This window comes from Haliotis rufescens, unplaced genomic scaffold (genome assembly GCF_023055435.1).
Source record: "Haliotis rufescens isolate VD_foot unplaced genomic scaffold, xgHalRufe1.0.p SCAF_10, whole genome shotgun sequence".
In the NCBI taxonomy this organism is placed as follows: domain Eukaryota; kingdom Metazoa; phylum Mollusca; class Gastropoda; order Lepetellida; family Haliotidae; genus Haliotis; species Haliotis rufescens.
Window position 1 is genome coordinate 23,676,006 of NW_025963780.1, and position 26,792 is coordinate 23,702,797.

Here is a 26,792-nt window from a genome sequence, read left to right on the forward strand (position 1 = left end):
ATTTTAGACACATTGGCCCAACAGTAAACTCGACCCCTTTGTTTTGACAGGTTCAGTCCTTTTGACAAAATTCATTTTCAGTTGAAATACTGGGTGTACTTGAAGCTAAGTGGTTCGGGAACAAGGGGGTATAAGGTTAAATGATATTCTGTAATGTACAGTGACGGAGCTTGTGAAGGACGGGGCAAATTCAACATCTACTGAAGAAGAAGCTTATGAAGGCGTGAATCGTAGCTATGTGTCAGCGACCACTAGATGTCCGATAGTAATAGCAGAGCAGTAAAAGCAATGATTTCGTAGTTACTCTAACCACATGCATGCAGTTCAGGGACCAGTTCCACCCTGAATTATCAAGGGAAAAGTACTACAGTTACCTAAAAACCTGAAATTGTAAATCAATAAAAATTGAGACTGCTCAGTGATCAAAGATTTTATTCAGGTTTTTGAGAGCTTCATGGGAATTCCTTTGACAAATACAGCAACACTTCATTGGAATTATCACTACATTTGTCAAGGGCACAACTGATATGTGCTTAAAACTTAATAAAACATACCATAGGAATTCCATAATGCCACGATACTTCTGCAATATACAATCCCAGAGCATCTACCACCATCTCTCGTAGTGAATGCTGGGTTCAGTGATGCCACAAGCCTTAAGCATTGTTTCTATACTTGCTATCATGGGGGATGGACCACACAGGTAGCACTCAACCTTCCCTGGTTTCAACCTGTCCGTCACTTCGTGTATGTGCTGCTCTTTGATTCGACTGTCTGTGAGAATAAAGATAAAACATACATTTCGCTGACATCCCTTATTAAACTATTGAAGACGTGAGATTTGTTTTGACCCCCAACATCCAAACCTACCCCACCCCTCCGCCCGTTTTATGGAGAAGGACGGCTTGGCAGCAACTGACACTGTCATAGATGTTTCCACTAAGGCTAAACCCGTGACAATGCTGTTGAATCATGGGTAATAATCAGGGGGATTCTGGGATTGAAACCCACAAACAACATATTCTTTCACCGTTAGTTTGATTTTATGCCGCTTTTAGCAACATTCCAGCAGTATATTGTCATTGTATTATTTCGGTGGACACCAGAAATGGGCTTCACACATTGTACCCATGTAGGAAATCGAACCAGGGTCTTCGGCGTGACGAGTGAACGCTTTAAACATTTGGCTACCCAGACCGCCCCCATTACGTTAAGTCAAAAATAGAATCTGCTTGTAATAATAGGATAACACAAGCCTACTGCTGGAAGATACGAAATATCAGATATATGATGTACACTTACTGGCTTTGTTCAAAATGTATTTATTAAGTTTTAGAATGAATCACAACATTAACTATTATAGTTGTTTTGGCATCTGGAATATTGGGCTTTTAGCATGGTGTCACCATTGATGTAGCTGTAGTCCTGCTCAGCTCAAATCTGCAGCAACTGTCAGTAAGGTTTCCCACACTCTGTTAAAGTGGTTTTAACAATGTTTAAGGCTTTGAAGATGTGACTTGTACTTCACTGAAAAACAGGACCAATAGGGAATCAGTGAGTGAGTATGATTTTACGTCGCTTTTAGCAATATTCTAGCAATATCACGACGGAGTACACCAGAAATGGGCTTCACACTTTCTGCCCATGTTGGGAATCGAATCATATGATTGTCTATATCTCATGTATAATAAAAATAAATAAACAAATCTAGATAATTTCCGCCAGACACAATTTCACGCACAAAAAGTGTTTTGTTCACACAAAATCCTCAGGCAACAATGATTAATATGAGAATGTTTTTATGTATTATAAATGGAAATATACAAAAATCCCTACCAAAAGTGGACTGGTATAGATCAATGTTATGTATCGACAAATAGAACGTTTCTCTGAAGGCCTTGCTTATGGTATAGAAAGTGAATGTAAACGTACGACATTTTCAATGTTACTTTGTGTAGAACTAACTTTATCTACGTGTACCTACGACGGTGCATATAATTGTGTATGTACCACACGTTATAACAAAGTACAAATATATGGATACGCTGCAACAAGTTTTAGAATTCAACAGTTATTGGCAAAATGTTAATTTCCGCGAGACAACAAATCACGCACAAAGCTTGTTTCCACAAACTCCCTAGGCAACAATGATTGTTAGCTATGGGCGCCATTTTACTATTTCCTCCCTTCATATTGATATCACTTAATGACTTTAGATACTAGTATCAATAAATCGAATATCGAATCCGCCTCAAATGTCGTTTGGGCAATGAATAAGCATGAATTTCGCAAACGAGTCCTGTTTCATGAGCCGATTATGTGGCACAGATAAAACACGGAAACAGGTTTGTGGAAAATGGGGCGAAGTGTTTTGGCAATTTTCGTTTACTGATCGTGTTAGTTTGTTTTCTCTATATTTGTCTTCTCGGTAACTACGGGCCTATATAATTTTGGTCCGTGCAGGAACGAACCGGAACCAGTCAATGTGGAGTGTTGGCCAGAAGCTGGGTTCCATCTCTTCATTCAGTAGTTGAAACAGCCTGGTTCCCTGGGTATGCCGCGCTGGCGCTACATAGTGTAAGCTGGGTCCCGTCTCTTATATAACACTATATTGGCATAGTGTAGCGCCAGCGTAGCATACCAAGGGAACCAGGCTAGATCTGTAATAACAACCAATGGAATTAACTATTACTATACACTGCGGGACGAAGCTATTAATAGTTTGGGTATTCCCGTTTTTCAGTTTTCTTTAAGAACAGCGAGCAAAAAGCCAGTTTAGAAAAATGAACTCACGAAAAAACTTTTAATGGCAGTAAGAGAAGGACAATTGATATGATGATATCATATTTAGGACGGGACGGGAACTTGTTGTTGCTGTATATCGAGCAAGATGCTGAAAGTGAAAGCGAAAGTAGGATTCGCTCTACCGCGCACTGCAACGGAAGTACAGGTAGACCAATCAGGATGCTGTTTTAAGTACCAGTCTCCCACTTCTCAACATGCTGAAGACTTGCCACGTATTCCGCGACGTAGTGTTCCGTGAGTATATTTAGTATAGTATTATATTATCAGCTGGTAATATGTACACTGTATTTGGAGTCTGTGTAACAGACACGTAGGCATGCAGACAAAACGTCCGGAGTGAAGCATGTGCATACAGAAATGTTCAAGCAGATTTCAGACAGTGTCTCTGGATGTTGAGTTCATTTTTTGAGCGTTGTGCCGCCGTTGGTCCATCTGTCGTTACTCTGCCAAACCTATGAATCTGAAACTTTGCATGAATCATACAAGCTATTGTGTCTCAGTCCTATAAAGTGCTCACAAAAATGTTCATCGAACTTTGAGCACGGCCGCCATTTTGAGCTCAGTCTGTTTGTCCTTGTCTGTTGTGCTTCCTGAATATCTTCTCTGGTGTGACACTGATTGAATTGAAGCTTGATGACATCCCAATATGTTCAAGACGTTGAAATCCAATTTTTGACACTCAAAAGTTCTGTTTTTCTGATGTTGTACATTTTGACCTTGGTTAACCTTCATATTTTGATGTGAGGTGAAATGGTGTTTAGCGTCACGTCCCAAATTGTGTATGTGCATGTGCGTGTGGTTGTACTACTCCGGACTAATGCTGATTTTATAGTGCTAACCCTCTAGATACCAATCCGCAGTTTAACATGAATACACCACTCAGAAACAATATACTGACCCAAGCTGTCCAGTCCTTGTTTTAGCCCCTTACTGTGTCGGGCTGAGTGACAAGTACCTTCTTTTAATGTCTTTTGGTAGGATACAGCCAGGGATCGAACCACTGACGCTCTACCTCTAGACCAAGGAGACGGTCTTACGTTATGACCATGTCCTTTCAAATGTATTTTTGGCCCAGTTAAACTCATCACTTCCAAAACTGAGGAAGCTGAACTTTGGCAAGTATGTTTCACAACCATGAATGAATTTTGACCCTCGGCAATCCCAAGACAGAAAGCTGAACCCTTGCATGCACAATAATTACTATATGAGAAGGCTTCATCTGGAATTTATCTTTGGTAGACATGCAATAATAATACCATAAAAAAGAAAAAAAACTAATGTAAATCAACCAATTATATTAGGATACGTTATATTTAAAAAAAAGATTCTTGGTTTGACGTGGAATGTATTTTTTTTACAGATAGTCTTTCATTTTTTGGACAGTTACTGTGAATATTTCTGGGTGTCTGTAGACACAAAGAAATAGGACTTTGGAATATGACATAGCAGTCATTACTCTTTTGTCAGCATATTAAACAAATTAGGAGGTCATTTCAAAGAAGTTATCACAAATTCTTTGATTCTCCTCAAATGTTACATCAAAGAAGAATGTTCTGAACGTGTGGTACTCTTGTTATATCATGGACAGTGTTCATAAATGAGATAGGATGATGCATTGTGAGAATGAAAAATACCAATGTTTTTGTAAATATAAACAACAAAACCCTTTTCCTAATCAAAGAAATCTCTGCTCAATACAGAGGACATTATAAAAAGTGTGTTGTAAGTAAAGATTTAACCATGAAAACCCAAATGGGATACTGAAATGATGACCTGCATCTCGATATACAGCTGGTGAGCTACAGTACCCATGACACAATGATGTCAGACTGGCTTCACTTATTGTCACAGCTTGATTAGATTCCCCTCCATTTTCACAGATAGTGCATGGCGATGTGAAGAGAACTGTGATGGCCAGTACAGATGAAGACTGTGGACACCATCTGGTAATGGCAACTTCTGGTGAGCAGTCTAAAGGTCACATGGCTACTTCTGGTGAGCAGTCTGAAGGTCAAATGGCAACTTCTGGTGAGCAGTCTGAAGGTCACATGGCAACCTCTGGTGAGCAGTCTGAAGGTCACATGGACACTTCTGAGCCTCAAGGACATTTGGCTATTTCTGATGTTGACATGGCAAGTTCAGCTGGGGAAATCTTCACAACAGAGGATGACTCTGGAAACAGCGTGGTCAGTTCAGACGAGGAACCCCAAGGTCATCTGGTATTGGCAGATTCAGCTGAGACCGAGGAGGACCTTGAGCCAGTGAGCCAGCCACCAGTCAAAAGATTAAGAACAGGTGGGTGTCACTGTTGCCCCCCTAAATGTCACCATGTTTGTCATTTTAAAAATAATTTACCCAGCAACGCTATTTACAATTTGATTCATCAAGTGAATTATGTCCATCTCTTAAGAATATAGGAAAAATAAAGTAGTGTTATGTAGCTCGGACGTGCACGCATGCACACATTGATTAGTCATCCTCAAATTTAGTACATATCCTCCCCAGGGCCTGTAGGTTTCTCAGTATGTAAGCTAGAGTCAAGGTGCTTCAATCTGGTTGTGGAGGCACATTGTGTGGTGGTGTGCAATGATTGTCAACGTGCTTCGATCTGGTATGAGGTTGTAGAGGCACATTACTTGGTGGTGTGTAATGAATGTCAAGGTGCTTCAATCTGGTATGAGGTTGTAGAGGCACATTGTGTGGTGGTGCTTCAATCTGGTATGTGGTTGTAGAGGCACATTGTGTGGTGTTGTGTAATGATTGTCAAGGTGCTTCAATCTGGTATGAGGTTGTAGAGGCACATTGCGTTGAGGTGTGCAATGATTGTCAAGGTGCTTCAATCTGGTATGAGGTTGTAGAGGCACATTTTTATCCCCGGCATATAATGCGAGGGGGATATAGCAATTAGTGGTGTAATGATACGGCGATAGAGTATTGTATCCCGATGCACAGCCCACGATACGATGCATCGATTTGGAAAGCATGTATCGCGATACATACAATATTTTCATAACACAGTTTTACCTACCGTATTTTCTTGAGTATAGTGCGCACTTTTTTTTCCAAAATACACAGCTGTGTAGAAGGGGTTGCGCATTATACACGAATTAATGAGTTTTGATGTTTTCCCCCATGGAAAGACATTACCGTGAGCACGTAACACCGGAAATACCATGTCAACAAATCCATACTGAAGTTCGCAAATTATTCATGTAATTACACTGTCTCAAAGCAAATTATTCATGTAATTACACTGTTTCAAAGCCAGTTTGTTGTTTCAGTAAAACATACTGTATTGCTGACAATTGCTATAACAGTAAATAAACACCTTATATCTTCTTCAACTGTACTTGTCACATCTTTTAGATTGCAGAAAGACATCAACTTGGCTTAGCTTGTACCAGTAAACACTGTATCGCGATACGTATTGTATCGCGACCCTCCCATATCGTTACAACTCTAATAGCAATCAGCCAGTCTGTCTGTCCGTCCGTAATCATTTCATTTTCCGGGGCAGAATTCGAAAACCATTCAGTGTATTTGATTGAAACTTGACAAATCTGTCAGGCACATACTGAAGTGGTGCCTTTTGATATTTTGGGATTTTTCTAAAAAAAAATTTATACGTTTTTATGGAATGAAGTTGGACATAGAATCAATTGGGGATGGGGTTCGTTAGAGGGGCAGAATTCGAAAACCATTCAGTGTATTTGATCGAAACTTGACAAAGCTATCAGGCACATACTGAAGTGGTGCCTTTTGATATTTGTTTTTTACGAATTTTTATTTTTTACAATTTTTATGGAAAGAAGTTGGACCTAGACTCCATTGGGGAACGGGTTGATTTCCAGGTCAGAATTCGAAAACCATTCAGTTGGTAAACAATGTATGCTTCTTAAAGAACATTCAACTGTTGACTCATTACATACAGAATTCCACATTTACTAGTGGTTAGTGGTAGAGGCACATTACTTGGTGGTGTGCAATGATTGTCAAGGTGCTTCAATCTGGTTATGAGGTTGTAGAGGCACATTGTGTGGTGGTGTGTAATGATTGTCAAGGTGCTTCAGTCTGGTATGAGGTTGTGGAGGCACATTACGTAGTGGTGTGCAATGATTGTGAAGGTGCTTCAATCTTGTATGAGGTTGTGGAGGCACATTGCGTGGTGGTGTGTAATGATTGTCAAGGTGCTTCGATCTGGTATGAGGTTGTGGAGGAATATTGCGTGGTGGTGTGTAATGATTGTCAAGGTGCTTCAATCTTGTATGAGGTTGTGGAGGCACATTGTGTGGTGGTGTGTACTGATTGTCAAGATGCTTCAATCTTGTATGAGGTTGTGGAGGCACATTGCGTGGTGGTGTGTAATGATTGTCAAGGTGCTTGAGTCTGGTATGAGGTTGTGGAGGCACATTGCGTGGTGGTGTGTACTGATTGTCAAGGTGCTTCAATCTGGTATGAGGTTGTGGAGGCACATTGCGTTGTGCTGTGTAATGGATGTCAAGGTGCTTCGATCTGGTATGAGGTTGTGGAGGCACTTTGTGTGGTGGTATATTATGATTACTGGGGCCTTCTAGAAACGTTGATAAAGTTGCTGTTTCTTGTCTACAAAGAAAGATGAGACTTATACTTGGACTTTTTATATCCCCGTTTACAAAGTAAATCGGGGGGGTACATAGCGTTCCATCTGTTTGTCCTTTCTTCCAACCGTCCTTCCTTCCGTCCGAGCTTTTGTACGGCCAATAACTTTTTAACCATGCACCAAACTTGCTACACACATTTACCTCAATGGGTACTTGTGTCTTTTGCTAGTTTGAGGATTCTGAATTTTTTTATTTTTGCCGTTTCCATGGACACATTAAGAAACATCAAGAATGTATGTTGTGCTAACCATTGGTTATCCCACACTAGATTGAAATATATTTGCAAAAACATGCGTTCATTTCAAACATGATGCATCCTCATGGGGGGTTACAAAGGAAAGGGCAGTTCCTCTGACTTAAAGCAACAGGTATATTTCATTAATTAACAAACTATTTACTATTTTTTGTTGACCAGCGGGGATAACGCGGGTATGTGACCTTTGTTAACTTTCTTTCTTGTTTCTGTTGCAATCATCATGCAAAAAATACTTATTCCATACGTGTTATCCCTTCCAGGCAGTGGAATCGGTACTGTCTGTCCATTCTTCCAAATATCACACTCCGTACTTGTCATCCCCGCCATGAAGTGGTAGCGGTATATTGGAATCGCTGATGTCTGCCTGTTTGTGAAAGACTGTTCCATAGTTCTTGATCAAATGTTGCACAGTATCTAACCTTGAACTGACAGGTGCCTTTTACTATTTAGAAGTTTTTGAAATTTGTTAGTTTGGTTTCCATCACAATAAATTGAGTGTAGGTTCAGATAGATGAGGCCGGGTTTATTTCCGGAGCATAACTCAAAGACCATTTATTATTTCTTGATCAAATGTAATGAACCCCATCCCTCTCTCTCCCCTTCTCTCATTCGGGTAATAATGAACTTGGCTATTACCTGTTGAAGATGATTCAAGAATTACTTATCTGCTGAACTTCATGTGTAGCTTATTAACTTGATTCATGATTTACATGTTTTGGTCTAAAGCAATTGTTATTGCTGGGATAAGATTATTATCTAAAGAACCTAAAACTTCAAAATGATGTACACTCCACTCTTGAGCACTGCAATAAAATTAAATGATGTTATTCAACGTGTAAAGAGAATATCTGATCAATTCAAATGTTGGTTACCGATGATTCCTCATATATTGGTGTTGACAGGTGACCATCCTTCAGGTGGCTTCCAGGTGGCGAACACTCTGAACATCATCACTGGACAGGCCGGACAAGGAACACTTGGGAGAGGTGAGTGTTCATGGCTGAAGGGTCAGTAAACTACTAGATCTTGTGCAAGACTCTTACCATTCTCAGCGAGAAGGTGGTGCCGATCATCAATCAGAATTTTATTCCCCTTGTCCCAAATGCCACCCTCATGTAGTAATGGGTGATGGAGTAGTGTATACTAACTCCAGAAGTATTGACAATGATGTTGTGCCAGACTCTGTTAAACACTTCTCAGAGCAGATCAGTGCTTATTTTCTGATGATGTGACCTCCTATGGAGGTGGCGTAAGTGCTTAACACAGAGAGGTATTGTATCAGAGTAAAAGTTTAGATTTAAATTTGGTTGAATTTGTTGAAGAGGGTTGAAACTGGCAAAATGGCAAACATTGCCATTATTAACAAGACTGAATGAAGAGGGCTATAAAATATGAATATAGTTGTGTACACTAAGTCAGGAACACATCTGTGTGATGTATAATCCAGATGCATTGTTCCCCCTAATAATTAACACAAGAAGATTTAGTTAGCAAATATTTTGTAGTTTAATTTTAACATCCAAGTATTTGCTGGGATGGTTAATAGTTTTCATTCCTCCACAGGTACCCTTGATTTGCGCACAGACGAAGCAAAGAAGATTTTTCTTGCAACTGAACCCTACAAAGACGTGAAACGAAAACTGAAGGAATTTGGACATGTGACCATCTGCGGGGCTTCGGGAGAAGGCAAGACAACGATGGCTCTGGTGTTAGGTTCACAGTACAGAGACAAAGGCTACGAGGTCGTGTTTGTGGACAACATTGAGAAGTTTGACTTAGACCAGTGCCTTAGTAGCCACCCCAGAGTATTCCTCATAGTAGATGACATGTTTGGTACTGTTGGATTATCTGCGAATACATCACAGGTGAAAACCTTTCTAAACAACCTTCCCCTCCATTTAGAACAAAAGCGGAGTGCGGAAAAGCTGCAGTCAGAAATGCATGAAAGCAGTGATGCTGTTGGTAAATCCAGAAAGAAAGTGCAGATTCAACCAGAATTTCAAACAAAAGATAGTGATGCTGTTGGTAAATCCAGAAAGAAAGTGCAGAGTCAACCAGAATTTCAAACAAAAGATAGTGATGCTGTTGGTAAATCCAGAAAGAAATTGCAGAGTCAACCAGAATTTCAAACAAAAGATATTCGTGTTGTCTTCACATCAAAGTCATACAACTTCCATGATGGACTTGCAAAACTGCAATACGAGGGTTTCAAACTGTTCAAAGGTCAAACTGTAATGGATTTAACCACACAAGATAAATACTGGCTTTCTGACAAAGAGAAAAAGACAATATTTGAACGACATAGGAAAGCTCTCGGTGACTGCTCCATGCAACATATACCTGATTACAGTGAGCTGGAAATCTGTTCAAATATCTTTGGATTCCCTCTTATTTGTAAACTTTGTTTTGAATTTTCATCTTTCTACAAAAATGCAAAATCATTTTTCAAGGAACCACTGTTTTATCTCAGGTTAGAGCTAAAGCGTTTGCTTGAAGAGAGAAATGACCGATCGGCCATTCTGGTTCTGATGCTACTGTGTGAAGACAAATTGGACCTGAGCAAGTTAGACAGTGGAGGTGAGGATAAGGAAATGGACAGCCTGGTCAAAACTGTTTTACAGATGATGTCTGACGCTACACGTTCAGGCATGTACAAAGCAGCTAAAGGTTTGAGAGGTACATTCTTCACAAGAGGAGACACTGTTGGCTTTGCTCATTCTTCAATCTATGATGCTTGTGCCTGTGCCTTGTATAATATCAGTCCAATCTTTGTTTTGAAGCACTGCAGTGATGACTTTCTGTTTGAAAGGGTACAAGGTGACAAGGTTGAAGAAACCAAGGTTGATGATTATCTCCATTTGATCTATGTCTCAGAGAATTATGATGACCTACTTACCACAAGGTTTACACAGTCTATTAAACAAGGACAGTTTTCTAAATCAGTGACACATCCAATTCTCAAACAAGACGCCACAGTTTTCAAGCTGCTCAAGAAACTTCACTGTGATCGGACAAAACATCTTTGGTTTCACAAGAAAGAGAAAGGACAATGTCTTCTGTACTGGGCAGTTCTTGGACATAATGCACGTCTATTTACAGATATAGAACACACAACTGGAGAAGAGTTCACTCAAGGAGAAATCAGTGAGGCCATGGAAGGATGTGCACAAAGCAACAAAGTGACAGCATTGAAATGGCTGTTCAGCAGGAGTGAGAAACATGACCATCAGTTGACACTGAACAGACTTTTGTTGGTAGCTGCTGAAAGTGGCAGCTCTGACATACTGGTGTATCTGCTGCAGGAAGGCGCTGATATTAACACAAGAGACAAGGGAATGCAAAACATCTTCCATCTTGTCTGTAAATCAGGAATGGAAAAAACCCTGAAAGTCCTGTTAACCAGGAAACCTGGGGAAAATGTTATAAACTCTGTTGATGTGAATGGCAAGACCCCTGTCATGGTTGCAGCACATACAGGATCAGAGGGATGTTTTAAGTTACTGCAGACATCAAATTTGAATGTGAAAGATAAACATGGCAGCGGAATTATTCATCTTGCCTGTCGTGGTGGGAACACTGCTATAGTACAACATGTCATGTCTCCATCTAACATCAACAGCAGAGGGGAATATGGATGGACATCAGTGATGCTGGCAGCTGTCACTGGACATCAAAGTGTGTTTGACCTCCTAGTGTCCAACCAAGCTGACCTCACACTGGTGGATACAGATGGTGACAGTTTACTTCATCTTGCCTGTCGTGGTGGGAACACTGCTATAGTACAACATGTCATGTCTCCATCTAACATCAACAGCAGAGGGGAATATGGATGGACATCAGTGATGCTGGCAGCTGTCACTGGACATCAAAGTGTGTTTGACCTCCTAGTGTCCAACCAAGCTGACCTCACACTGGTGGATACAGATGGTGACAGTTTACTTCATCTTGCCTGTCGTGGTGGGAACACTGCTATAGTACAACATGTCATGTCTCAATCTAACATCAACAGCAGAGGGGAGTATGGAAGGACAGCAGCAATGAGGGCCGCTGTCAGTGGACATCAAAGTGTGTTTGACCTCCTAGTGTCCAACCAAGCTGACCTCACACTGGTGGATGCAGATGGTGATAGTTTACTTCATCTTCCTTGTCATGGTGGGAACACTGCTATTGTAAAACATGTCCTGACACCTTCTAACATCAACAGCAGAGGGGAGTATGGAAGGACAGCAGCAATGAGGGCAGCTGTCAGTGGACATCAAAGTGTGTTTGACCTCCTAGTGTCCAACCAAGCTGACCTCACACTGGTGGATGCAGATGGTGATAGTTTACTTCATCTTGCCTGTGAGGGTGGGAACACTGCTATTGTAAAACATGTCCTGTCTCCATCTAACATCAACAGTAGAGGCAGACATGGATCGACAGCAGTGATGCAGGCAGCTGTCAGTGGACATCAAAGTGTGTTTGACCTCCTAGTGTCCAACCAAGCTGACCTCACACTGGTGAATACAGATGGTAATAGTTTACTTCATCTTGCCTGTCGTGGTGGGAACACTGCTATAGTACAACATGTCCTGTCTCCATCTAACATCAACAGTACAGGCAGATATGGATGGACAGCAGCAATGAAGGCAGCTGTCAATGGACATCAAAGTGTGTTTGACCTCCTAGTGTCCAACCAAGCTGACCTCACACTGGTGGATACAGATGGTAATAGTTTACTTCATCTTGCCTGTCAGGGTGGGAACACTGCTATAGTACAACATGTCCTGTCTCCATCTAACATCAACAGCAGAGGGATGCATGGACATACACCAGTAATGATGGCAGCTGTCACTGGACATCAAAGTGTGTTTGACCTCCTAGTGTCCAACCAAGCTGACCTCACACTGATGGATACATATGGTGACAGTTTACTTCATCTTGCCTGTGGTGGTGGTGGGAACACTGCTATAGTAAAACATGTCCTGTCTCCATCTAACATCAACAGTACAGGCAGATATGGATGGACAGCAGCAATGAAGGCAGCTGTCAATGGACATCAAAGTGTGTTTGACCTCCTTATGTCCAACCAAGCTGACCTCACACTGGTGGATACATATGGTGATAGTTTACTTCATCTTGCCTGTCGTGGTGGGAACACTGCTATAGTACAACATGTCCTGTCTCCATCTAACATCAACAGTAGAGGCAGATATGGATGGACAGCAGCAATGAATGCAGCTGACTATGGACATCAAAGTGTGTTTGACCTCCTAGTGTCCAACCAAGCTGACCTCACACTGGTGGATACATATGGTGATAGTTTACTTCATCTTGCCTGTCGTGGTGGGAACACTGCTATAGTACAACATGTCCTGTCTCCATCTAACATCAACAGTAGAGGCAGACATGGATGGACAGCAGTGATTCAGGCAGCTGTCAGTGGACATCAAAGTGTGTTTGACCTCCTAGTGTCCAACCAAGCTGACCTCACACTGGTGGATACATATGGTGATAGTTTACTTCATCTTGCCTGTCAGGGTGGGAACACTGCTATAGTACAACATGTCCTGTCTCCATCTAACATCAACAGCAGAGGGATGCATGGACATACACCAGTAATGGTGGCAGCTGTCACTGGACATCAAAGTGTGTTTGACCTCCTAGTGTCCAACCAAGCTGACCTCACACTGATGGATACATATGGTGACAGTTTACTTCATCTTGCCTGTGGTGGTGGTGGGAACACTGCTATAGTAAAACATGTCCTGTCTCCATCTAACATCAACAGTACAGGCAGATATGGATGGACAGCAGCAATGAAGGCAGCTGTCAATGGACATCAAAGTGTGTTTGACCTCCTTGTGTGCAACCAAGCTGACCTCACACTGGTGGATACAGATGGTGATAGTTTACTTCATCTTGCCTGTCAGGGTGGGAACACTGCTATAGTACAACATGTCCTGTCTCCATCTAACATCAACAGTAGAGGGAGTGAAGGATACACACCTGTGATGAAAGCTGTATTCCATGGACATCAAGATGTTGTTGACCTCCTTGTGCAGCACAAAGCTGACCTCACACTTCTAACAGACAGTAATGAGGACATTGAATGTGTAGCTCAGATGGGAGGACATCCTACACTAGCCAAGTATCTTCAAACAGTTAAACATCCTCACTGATTAAGCTGTGTGTTATGTGTTCTGAAGGAAATTTATTGATTGTGTATTGCAACTATGTTCTACTGTAGAACATTCATTCTTGCAGACTTGGAAACACTGTAAACAATTAGTCAATACGTTTTGTATTTATGCTGAATATATTTAAACAGTATTGCTTAACAATTGTTAAGTGGTTGTCAACATTTGAACCTGTTGCCTACATATGCAGGTGAGCTACAGTGCTGAAGCACCATATTAACAGTTAAGTCAGTTTTCTCAAATTTTCTCTAAAAGAAAATTATTTTTCCATTATTTAATCTGAATATATACTGTGAGAGCAAGGTGGAGCTTTTCGTCTTTAAAAGACAGGAACATCGGTGAAATGATGATTTTACAAACTTCCCATCTTTTTCTGATACAAAGAGCTAACACTGACCATCCATGTATTGCCACTCAGGTAGCATTGTAGAAATGTCCTAATTTTGCTCTAGAGAAGTTTGTACAAATATTGTGATTCTAAATTTTGGCTCAGTTTGTAATAAAATTCAATCATCCTTGAAGGTTGATGGTTTTGCTAGTTTTTCTTTCAAATCCAGAATAAACTTAAACCTACAACCACATTTATAGACAGACTTAGCTTAGACACCGACCTCCTTCAGTGAGGAGAACATACACGTATCTGCTGAATCAGCATTCTTCATGAGCCGACAGTTACGTAAAATAAAGAAATGCCGTAACTTGTTACCTTATTTAATTACATTTAACAGCAATCACTGACGATTGGTGAACTGATGGTGTCACAATATTTACTAGATTTGCAGGTGCTGAAATTGGGTTTAAAGTCACATCCCAGAATATTGCACTTATATAGCGATGTTGGTGTGTGTGTGCGTGCGTGCGTACTACTCAGGACTGATGCCGATTTATAGTGATAGCTCACTGAGATACCATGCTGCAATTTAACATGAATACCCCACTAAGACACAGTATACCGACTCCGAGCCGACCAGTCCTTGTTTTACACCCTTTATGCTGAGTGCCAGACATGGTAGCAACAAGTACCATCTTTTAACGTCTTTTGATATGACGCACCCTGGTATTGAACCCTGTACCTTCCGCTCTCTGGGCGGACGCTCTACCACTAGACCATGGAGGCGGTCTCTGGGCGGACGCTCTACCACTAGACAACGGAGGCGGTCTACTAGATTTGTAAATAGTAAAGGTGATTTTCGTGTCATTTCATCATTCCTCTTTATGCACTATCCATCTTGGACTGAAGAAGTGAGAAATTGGTGGCCGGGATCAGGCTTGACAAAGTTCCTCCTCAGTGAGCGACACCTTCGTTACACTCCCGGTAACATCCCTGATAACAGCATGGGCACGGCCATTGCAAGAATCTTGAAATTTGCCCTCGTAGCCCAAATGTAGCAGTGGTTATACTTCTGTATGTCTTTGGGAATGCCATCATAGTGAATTTTGAAAAGAATCACGAATGACCATTAATCACTGGATTGTCTGTTCCAGACACAATTATTTACAGACCTCCGTCATTTAGCTGGAATATTGCTGAGTGCGGCGTTAAACAACAAACTAACCAACCAAATGAATTTACCTTTTTGTTTGTTTGATCAGATTGGTTCTAGATTCTATCAGGGGTAAGAGTATTCGGGGTTACGTCACTTGTTTGTAAACATAATGGTCGGGTCAGCTGCGAGTTCAACTCCAAGCATGGTTGTGGCCACCTATCACAGTGGGGAGCTTTGACTGGTATCGGAGAAAGCCTGTTCGCAGAGCTCTCTATGCTATCGCTATGAGGAGCTCGATGCTTGACTTGCAAACGGACACAACTGTCAAGTGCCACCCATCTTTCCTTCCACGTCAGATAACATACAGGCATCCAATGTGGCCTTCCGAGTCCTAATCATGTCAGCGCTGGTTACCATATGCCCTCTTCTGTTCATCGATTAATATCAGTTATTCTATTTTTCTACCAGGGAGTTATAATATTTAACGTCAAAGAGGATCTGGAAATGACGGCATTTGTCTGGGAGGTTTCATCAGACGTCTGACAGCCCATAATGCAACAATGCAGATCTTATGGTAATTTCAGACGTATGTTAAGGTCATCATTACATATTATAATTAATAAGATAATTAATAATCAATGGTCATCATATATATCTGACTGACTCCAACAAATGTATCCGACAAGTCCAGTCATAATTTGAGAAACGGAACATCATCTTTCAAAAGAACATTTAACATTGGTTCCCTCAATACTTGGAACAAACTCAGTATTGATATTGAAAGAAGTCCTACTTAACCTGCATTTAAATATTTTAAGACCCCTGTATGCTATTTAGTAGGACCGCTACTATGGGCTATGGAAAGTACCGTGAAAAAGGTTTGCTAATGTATGCGGTAGGATTTACAGCACACTTCCTCAACCTGATTGGTTACAAATCATTAAATAGGTTGAACACCTGTACACCAATCTCTTCTTTAATTACTTATCTGCAAATACATAGACTTTTTTTATGGAAAGGGAACTTTTTTGTTTTTGATCTGATACTGTTATTCAGGGTTGTATTTCTATGAAATAAAGCATACAATTTCTCGAGGATTGACTGTGTTACTCAAGGCTTGGCCCAGTTAATCAAGGGATGGCCAAGTAGCTCAAGGGATGGACCAGTTACTCAAGGGATGGACCAGTTACTCAAGGGATGGACCAGTTAGTCAAGGGATGGTCCAGTTATTCAAGGGTGGGCCCAGTAAAATCATGGGATGACCCAGCTACTCAAGGGATGGCCCAGATAAAGGGATGGCCCAGTTACTCTAGGGATGACCAAGTAACTCAAGGGATTGCCCAGTTAAAGGGATGGCCAAGTTAATCAAGCGATGGTCCAGTTACTCAAGGGATTGCCCAGTTAAAGGGATGGCCAAGTTAATCAAGCGATGGTCCAGTTACTCAAGGGATTGCCCAGTTACTCAAGGGATTGCCCAGATAAAGGGATGGCCCAGTTACTCTAGGGATGGCCCAGTTACTCAAGGGATGACCAAGTAACTCAAGGGATTGCCCAGTTAAAGGGATGGCCAAGTTAATCAAGCGATGGTCCAGTTACTCAAGGGATTGCCCAGTTAAAGGGATGGCCAAGTTAATCAAGCGATGGTCCAGTTACTCAAGGGATTGCCCAGTTACTCAAGGGATGGCCAAGTTAGTCAAGGGATGGCCCAGATACTCAAGGGATGACCCAGTTACTGAAGGTTTGGCCCAGTTACTCAAGGGATGGCCCAGTTACTCAAGGGATGACCCAGTTACTCAAGGGATGACCCAGTTACTCAAGGGATGGCCCAGTTACTCAAGGGATGGACCAGTTAGTCAAGGGATTGTCCAGTTATTCAAGGGTTGGCCCAGTAAAATCATGGGATGACCCAGCTACTCAAGGGATGGCCCAGATAAAGGGATGGCCCAGTTACTCTAGGGATGGCCCAGTTACTCTAGGGATGACCCAGGTACTCAAGGGATGACCAAGTAACTCAAGGGATGGCCCAGATACTCAAGGGATGGCCCAGTTACTCAAGGGATGGCCAAGTTAGTCAAGGGATGGCCCAGATACTCAAGGGATGACCCAGTTACTGAAGGTTTGGCCCAGTTACTCAAGGGATGGCCAAGTTAGTCAAGGGATGGCCCAGATACTCAAGGGATGACCCAGTTACTGAAGGTTTGGCCAAGTTACTCAAGGGATGGCCCAGTTACTCAAGGGATGACCCAGTTACTCAAGGGATGGCCCAGTTACTCAAGGGATGGCCCAGTTTCTCAAGGGATGACCCAGTTACTCAAGGGATGGCCCAGATACTCAAGGGACGACCCAGTTACTCAAGGGATGGCCCAGTTACTCAAGGGATGGCCCAGTTATTCAAAGGATGGCCCAGTTACTGAAGGTTTGGCGCAGATACTCAAGGCACGACCCAGTTACTCAAGGGATGACCCAGTTACTCAATGGATGACCCAGTTACTCAATGGACGACCCAGTTACTCAAGGGATGGCCCAGTTACTCAAGGTATGGCCAAGTTACTCAAGGGATGGCCCAGTTACTGAAGGTTTGGCCCAGTTACTCAAGGGATAAACAGTCTTTAATATTATCTTAACCGTGTCAACCATGTTAACAGACAAAGCGAACTTACAAACAGTGTTGTCTCCTTTCCCAGCTGTCTCCTCTGTGATGAAATACATTGATGACATGTTGTTTGACTTCATATTGCATAATTCATCATTTCTTTTCTGAAAAACAAATCAAATATCAGTACTGGGTATCAGAAATCTGAACTATCAAGAAAAGTTCCTTACACCTGGATCATTAAAAGATCTCAAAATATATTTCTCTAAACATACATAGCTGTCTCAATGCTGAATGGTCAATTTGTATTACTTCACACGTATTACCACAGCCATAGTATTTTCCTTAAAGTGATTCACGAACATGATGTCTAAAAAGTCATTATCAGGGGAACTTCCACATTAAAAAATCACGGGTGGCCCAGTCACCTAGATTCACTGTGCAGAGTTGCTTCCCATTGGCACGCCAGAAACCAACGAATGTGGGTTCGAATCCCGGTTCGCCCGGATTATGTTTCTAGGTTTGTCAGCATCATACCCGTGCTTGTGGGTTTCAGCGGAGTGAGGCCTGCATCACTTCTGGCTTTCCTCCCACACTATACTGACACTTCTCCTGGCTTGGTCTTGTGTTCACTGTGCAACTCCGACTGTCATTTGTTTCATTTTGTTTTATTAGCGCCTCGCCCAATATTATTCTGCTCACTTAATATGACACCAGGTACAGCAACTAAAGACACCACCACAAATTTATTATGCCGAAATGCTTTCACTATTTGGTGTTTTTATTGCACATGTATATCATGTCAAACTAAAAACTTCACACCAACAACCCTTAAAGGGCAAGTTCACACGGAAATGAACCTATTTTACTTGTACTTTTTCCACATTAAAAATATGAACCTAGTAGTGTCATAGACAAAAATAAAAAAATATCACAATTAATTAACATATTTTTTTCATTAAAACGATTTACATTTTTCACATTTATCAAGTGTTCTATTCCCATAACAAAAACACCATGGCTTATGTCCCTTGCAATATGACGTCATTGGTGCCAATTTATAAACATTATGACGTCATCATGCTTTGTTAGAGCCGCTTCACGTGGTGTAGGTACAGGTGTGTGATTCTAGCGTCTCAGATGCCAGCAAGCATAGTGTTATGCTGAGTCACCACTGCGCCGGTGTGTGTCGTAGGCCATGTTGTTTTACCGCAAACTGGTACTTGATATCTTTTGCGTTGAGAATAGACAGGGACCCAGTTGAATTGGCACCAATGACGTCATAATCTAAGGGGGATAACTCAGGCCTGTTTAGCTCGAAAAACGAAGGCCTCATAACGGCATATCATTTTCACACTATTGTGAGCTTCCTACTTTCACTGTGAAAAAAATGAGTTTATATTTTCAAACACAGATACTAACTAATTCTAAAATTGCGTTTTGTTTAGAAAAAGAAAGAAAGTGATTTTTGCGTGTACACTTCCCCTTTAAGTTTAGGATCAAAGGGAGACTACTCTTCAAACCTAAGCTAGCAAACCTTATGGAAATGTTTAACTATAGTCTTTATCAATAAAGTCATGAACGGGATTTTTGTTTAAAATGTCTGTCCTTGCACATCACAATTAATTATATAAAAACACAAACAGTGTTGAATAACCAATGTACCAGAATTTGTATGTGAAATATATGAGGTGGATGTGTGAAAATCCAAGATGGCTGTTACTGGCATACAGTCTCACATTTGGTCAGTATCAACCATCTTAGATTTTTAATGACAGTATACGGGCTCGTGTGGTGTCAGTAGTTCTGCTCTCACTTTGAGGCATAATGAAACAAGATATAAGTCAATCTAACAACACTATCAAGTGGTGTACACAGAAATCATAGACTTAATGTTCGGTCGTCAAAGATAAGGCATTGCATATCAAACAAAACGTGAATTAATTCCCATTTTACACCAGGTTCTGTATTGCTTATGTAGAAATTACACCTGGAACACAGGATGAAACAATCTGTACATTTATTTGACTGCAGTCTGAAGTGCAATGCACAGATCCAACTGAAAGTTTTCTGCAAATGTACACTTTGTATGACTGTAGAATTTTGGATTCGGCAAGGAAGTGAGTTGCCACTGTGCCAGCTTTAAACAAAATAGACAACAGGCCTCAAAGAGAAGCCGGGTCAACGGCTTGCACAAAATTAATAAATGCCTTGGGGCCACATGCACAAAACGATCTTAGCGCTAAGACTATTTTAAGCCTGTGTTAAAGTATGGGAGTTAAGATCATCTTTGCGCTAAGATCGCTTTGTGCAAGTGGGACTTGGTGTCTAATAGAGGAAATACAGATTGCACACTAAATCCCATTCTATTTTCAGTTGAACTGTGAGAATAATTTCAATTTTAAAAAATTTAATACCGGTACTAACTTTAAAACCAGACCTGAAAGTAAATGCAAACTGTCACCATACCCTGAACAAAAGTTCCTCCTTGGTTTTGGCACTGAACATGAGGATGACCTTGTTTGGGCACATGCTGCGTGTCGTCGCCATCTGCTGCAGATCATGAACGTGGCTCAGCATACTCATGAGGGGGTTGATCCCGACCCCACCCGCCACCAGCAGCAGGTTTGTGGGAGGCTCCTCGCCTGGCTGAGGGTCATAGAAGTAGTCGCCACCCACACGCAGGTCCACTTGAGCCCCAACCTTGCACTGGTAAACATGAGCCAAGCATACCGGTAGATGCATAAATAAATCTTGGTATGTCAGGCCGAAAACAGAATTAGTTCAATGGAAGTTTATTAAACTGATACTGATTGCGCATTGAGCGATTATCTCCTTTAGCTATAGGCGTAGTATAGAAGTGATAAATTCACGCACTGACCTTGCATTGCTGTACATCGTATCTTATTCAAGCTGTATCACTGAGAGTGAGTGATTATCTCCCTTACCCGAACAGCTCAATTGCGCACTACCTTTGTAATGTATCGTATGTTATTCAGGCAGCCATCGAGAAACGTTCCAGGAAGGAATTTAGGCCAAGCCTGTCACGCGCACTCAATTTTCACACTGCTATTGCAACATATTGTTCAACACGATTAAATAACAGGCTTCTATAAAGTATAACTTTGTTCAATAAACAACACATGTAAAACAACGGGTTTGATATGAGAATTTGTTTATTAGTTGTCTTCATAATCACATGTATGGCACTTGCTGTGCATAGTTGAGCACAGCATTGTTTTAAAAACTTCACTGTATGTAATGTATGGTACATACCGTTTCATGCGGCGGTTTACGTTTCTGCATGGTTTATTGCTTTGACAAAAAAAAAAAAAAATCCAGCAGAGATCATTTACCCGTATATGTTCTTTGCTTCTGGATACATAAGAACCAACAGGTTGGTGTGTTGTTTGCAATTATTTTCCAAAAAGATAATACGGTTGCATGATATCTTCACGATGTTTGGGTTGAACATAGTAGCATTCTTCTAAACAAATTTCCAATCTAAGCCGGAAGCAATCACAACACAAACCCAGTTAACCAAACGGAACCATACACAAGAGTGAGTGAGGTAGTTGGGTTTAACGCCGTCTTGAATAGTATTCCGTGTCAGCTTGAAGTGGGAGGAAAGTCTGAAGTGATGCAGGTCTTAGACGTTCAACACTTTGGTGAAACCAACGAGCAAGGGTTTTGTGCTGACAACAAATCGGGGCGAATCGAGATTCAAACACACTGTCATAGGTTTCTGGCGTGCCCAAGGGACACAAGTCTGCATAGCGAATTGCAGCGCCTTCGGCGACTGGGCCAACCATGCCCCAGTAAACAACTGTAAGAAACTATTATACAACAAAGATGTTTTAGATGAGATATGTATTGCGGAACATTCCATGAAGAAACAGTGGCAACATTACACAATCACAAACTACAAAATACATGCACAATAAACGACAATTAAAAAACACAGGAACATTCAACATTCAAAAGAGGTACATTATAACAATTTAATTTCTAAAACAAGTGTATTATAATTATATGGAAACAATATGAGAATTGAGCAAAACTATGGTAATGTGGTACATACATGTACAAGGAATTTGTTTGTAATTGTTGATATGTTAACAGATCTTGGAAGTTGTTTCTGGATAACTGTTGGTAAACTTATTAAGAATCTGCTCCTTTTAACAGAGTGTACCAAATTCTTTTTCATGATTGGGGATTATTTGTGACTCTCTTTCTTAGTTGTATTATGTTTGACAGTGTGTAATGTTGTTCATCTTCTGAGACATCACATGTTTCACAGAGACGTTGTTCAAATGGGGTTGGTGTTTTTGTATATCTACAATTTTTTCAATTTATTTGAACTGCAGTATATTTAGAGTGGATTCATTACATTTTTTGTGTTTACTATTTTAAAAGTTTGCTTTATTTAACCCAACCAACATTTTGACCAGAAATATTGATATTTGCTGCAAAAGCATGCTTTAGAATGACATTTGTTGTGTTATCTATATAGGATTTTTTTTATTGGTACTAATAGTGGGTATATATCAAGTTTTGCCTGGCAGGCCCAGTTTTCTTGCCGGGGTTTTCTTTATGCTGACCGATTAAGGACACTGTTTCTTTTATTGTGCTTTCCAAAGAAAAGTACATTAATAACAACCAATTTGTACTTAACACAAATTCTCTCCTCCCATAGCTTACACTTCCTTCCTCTGCACATAACATTATATTGCGGGGAGCTTTTGATGCTCTGCAGCAATCTCTACTTGTATTATTATCTAGTTTAATATAATTATACATTATCTGAGAGAGTTTCATATTATCAGTTGGAGTATTAAGCTTATACCAAAAGCTTTTAACTCGTTTGCAGATCTGCATTTTAAGTGGAGTTCTGTCAAGTTCGCCATAAAGAAAGAAGCTGGGAGTTGGTTGCCGTAACCCTGTAGTAATTTTTAAGAATTGTTAAGCAAACTTTTTCAATGATATCCACTTGCTCATAACTGCATACTACTGCCCCATACATTAAAATTGGTACAATCATGACATCGAAAGGCTTTAGTAAGCAATCCAGTGGCAATTTAATATTTCTGGCTCTTTTCAGTAGACAAAACATTGCTTTTGTAGCAGTTAAACTTTTAATAGCATAGATAAAACTTCTGTTTTTGTTCAATTGAATACCTAGACATTTATACCAACGATGTCGAGTTCTTGATCTCCCAAATAAAATGATAATTTCGTTTTTCTTGCTACACCTGAACCGAAAATTACAATTTTTGTTTTATCTATGTTAACAGTCAGTTTCCATGTTGTAGAGTATATTGTAAAGAAAGTGGGTTTTGTCCGAATAACACAGTATCTTCTGCTTATAGAAGAAGAAATAATTGTGCACATAATATTCCATTATCACCGACATATTCTACTTTAACACCATCACAGTCATGTGATATGGGATGTGCTTCTAAATCATTTAAGTATATTGAAAACAGTAATGGTGAAAGGTTTTCTCCTTGACGCACACCCGACATACTTAGAAAGTATTCGGATATGTCATTATTATGTAACACGCATGATTTTTGCAGTCATTAACTTTATTCAGATGTATTGTAGGCCATAGGCCCATGATACAATGGTTACAGTGTGGTGATGGGAGTTGGAGATCCCAACAGACGTTGCCTTAGGTTCATAGCTTTCAGAATATTATAATATTGTACTTATGTCTTGTCGGGAACTCATAATAATGCAAGGATATATATTCTGACCTCAAAGCTTGATAACAATCACAAATTAAAATAAAGTGATACTCATCTTCGATATAACCATGTTTACAGACAGTAGAAACTCTTTCTTCTCTAGGTTCCTCATGATTTTATATTTCCATACATATTTTTAACGAGTGTCAGAAATTTGCCTCAAATACCATGATGCAACATTTCATGCCAAAGTCCAACTCTCCAAATGTTATCAATGGCTTCGGTGAAATCTATGAAAGCACAAAAGAGTTTCTTCTTCGTGTGTTTGGGGATACTAATAATAGTATAATGTATAAAGATGTTGCCAATTTTTGACAGCCCTTTACAAAATCCTGCTTGTGAAGAAGATATAAGTTGGTTTCTATCAAGGAATTTTGATAATCTACTGTTTAAAATAAAGCTAAGAATAGTAATGGGACGGTAGAGCCTGGATCTGATATGCCACCTTTTTTTTTATATATTGGTTTAATAATTCCTGTAAGCCAAACATCGCGTACAGTTCCTGTGGGAAAGATCATGTTAAATAAATCTACATAAACCCATCCAAGGAAATCGATACTGTCAATTAAGTAGTCATTTTCTATGAGGTCAATGTCAGGTGCCTTATTTCGCTTTAAATGTTTCAGGGCCTCGGGGTTTGGATTTCAGACTTCCCAAAAGTCTTTACATGAGTGTTTAGCTTTACTTCTTAGAAGTTTACTTACGCTGTGTTTAAATTTGTTCTTGTATTTATTTAAACATCTTTTGTATGCCTTAGCCTGTTGTAGATAGGAGTTTCTGTTTGTTAAAACTGGAGAAAATGTAACGTTTTCTTGCCTTATTATATGACTTGCGCATCAGTCTGCACTCAGATACAAACCAGGGCTTACTACACGTGTTGTGATCATGTTTGTGTTTTATGTTTTGTGTTTTGACAATGCACACTTCATTTACCTTAAAGGTCTTAAAGGGATCTTTTTGATACCTGATTCTCAGATTTAAATCATAATTAACTGCAGCTTCCATTCCCGTAAGTTAGTTTAACGTCTCTCTTATCCCATAGAAAACATGGCTTCCCTATAACCGTATGTACCTTCAAGTCCCTGTAAATAAATCGACCCATCTCATTTATAGTTTAGTGTTATCGTTTCCTTTACCTATGGACGTTTTTTCAGGGATCATGTGAAACTGGAAAGATCACTTGTCTACAGGTGTGACCCATCGGATTCATTCCGTCAATGAACCTAACCATGCAAACAGATTTGCCCTGTTGAATACAATAGTCAAAGCTCGCAGATATGTACATCTCCATAGAAAAAAATTGGGGTCAAGCCTGTATGTAAGATTGAATATTATGTTACAAGTTAGTTTTAGCCGGCACATTAAGCCAAGGTTCATTATTTCATAATGAACAATTTTAGTTGTCATCAAGAAATAGTGTGAGAAGTGTTTCAAAATAAACTTCATGAATGATTCATTCATTCATTCATTCTCTCACGAGACCGGGTTTTTTGTATTTTCAATTGAAAATCCTTTACAATTTCTTTATTTTACTTTTTCCATTTTTTAAATTTCAATTAGAATGAGAATTATTAGTAATCCTCCAAGTATTTTAATCTTTTTACACCAGGGACTCCAAACTTGGCTTTTGTTTCAGAATATACATTGAGCTTTGATTGACCAAACTGTGTGATCTCTTTTGACCATAACCAACTTGAGGGAGTAATTTGTCTGATCCGTACAGACTTGACAATTTTTTCCAAGGCTAGAATAATAATAATTCACTCACTTCACTCAATGTGACTGATACTGTTCAATGTTTCACAACAAATATATATTCTTGACATAAGCATGAGAGAGTGAGGGAGTTGGGGTTTAACACCGTTTTCAACAATTATATCGCGGCGGCAAGGTTTATGGATGGAGGAAAGCCTGCATCACCAATGGGGTTATTTGATGCAGTGAATCCTGGGTGCTTCGGTTGATACCTACGAACCAAGAGTGTTACTGTCTTGCAATCTGTCATCCTTGTGGGATGGTCAATGAATACAATACTTTCTTGTGGCCTTGTCTGGTCTATGACTTATTAATGACTTTGCCCACAAAATATAAATTTTACTTCAACATATTTTTTCACTAAATAATCTGAAGCCACGATGAGGATTTATTCGTGAGTTTTCTCACGGCAAGACTCAGATTCAAATGTTCCACTTGTCTGGTGTAGGATTCAAACGTCTCTTCGCGGGAACATTCCCTTTGCCATGTCATATATCTATGGGTTGAATTGTATTCAAATTTATTTGTCCCCCCCAACTAATTCTGTGAATAGAAAGCAAAGCATGTTATGTTTTCTTCTTATGTAAGTTTTATTTGTCTATCATGCAAAAGAAAAAAATATTTTGTTAATATAATTTTTTTTTTCTGTCATATATTAATTTACACATTATTTATTTTTTGATGCACGAATGTGTTTTTTCACTCACGCAAAACAAATTTACATTGTTATTAATTCTTTTCATGCAAGTTTTATTTTCTCGTTGAATTTTTTTTTTATCAAACAAAAACTTATTTTTTCAGTTTGCTTCATACAAGTTAATGTTTCTATCATAAAAAACAACAACTTAGCTTACGTTTTAAAGAAATAATATCTTTTAAGAATTTTTTTTTCACAATTAATGATTTCAAAAAGAACCAAACACAAAATACATAAATACCTTTCACATTTCAAGGATCACACCCCACTCGAAGTTTTCATTTCGTGATGATGTAACCATTGTTTGTCTAGACACTTGTCATACTTTCTTAGAAGTTACAAATTTCTAAATAGAATTAAACCCATAGGGTCGAGATTCGATCCCATCTGCCAACAAGTACCTCTTGTCATCTTGAGGTGTCAAAGCCAATTTGACCACTTTGTCTGTGAAAAGTGTGATGTGTTTAAATCAAATTTGATAAAATGTGGCCATGTTCTGCTTGTGGTCGAAAAGACATTTGATGACGTAGATCTTTTTTGATGAAAGCTTTTTGAGATTTTGGTTTGAGGTATACACAAATACCTGATGCCCTCACTTTGGCCACACTCATTCATCAATTATTGTTTTAA

At 39.9% G+C, this 26,792-nt stretch overlaps 2 protein-coding genes across 2 annotated transcripts; one reads left to right on the plus strand and one right to left on the minus strand.

Annotated features, from left to right (window-relative positions):
* Nucleotides 1–415: 415 nt before the first annotated feature.
* LOC125376707 (oxidoreductase NAD-binding domain-containing protein 1-like) lies at nt 416–20,733 on the minus strand. Its single transcript, XM_048388406.1, has 3 exons — nt 20,430–20,733; nt 18,028–18,124; nt 416–774 (listed from the first exon to the last, which is right to left on the minus strand). Exons 1-3 carry the CDS (start codon nt 20,703–20,705, stop codon nt 608–610), a joined length of 540 nt encoding a protein of 179 aa, XP_048244363.1. The 5' UTR covers nt 20,706–20,733; the 3' UTR covers nt 416–607.
* On the plus strand, nt 2,852–14,405 carry LOC125376477 (serine/threonine-protein phosphatase 6 regulatory ankyrin repeat subunit B-like). The gene is made up of 5 exons (XM_048388384.1): nt 2,852–3,039; nt 4,686–5,100; nt 8,604–8,687; nt 9,265–13,245; nt 13,444–14,405. The coding sequence occupies exons 2-5, from the start codon at nt 4,716–4,718 to the stop codon at nt 13,860–13,862; spliced, it is 4,869 nt and encodes a 1,622-aa protein (XP_048244341.1). The 5' UTR covers nt 2,852–3,039; nt 4,686–4,715; the 3' UTR covers nt 13,863–14,405.
* Nucleotides 20,734–26,792: the final 6,059 nt, after the last annotated feature.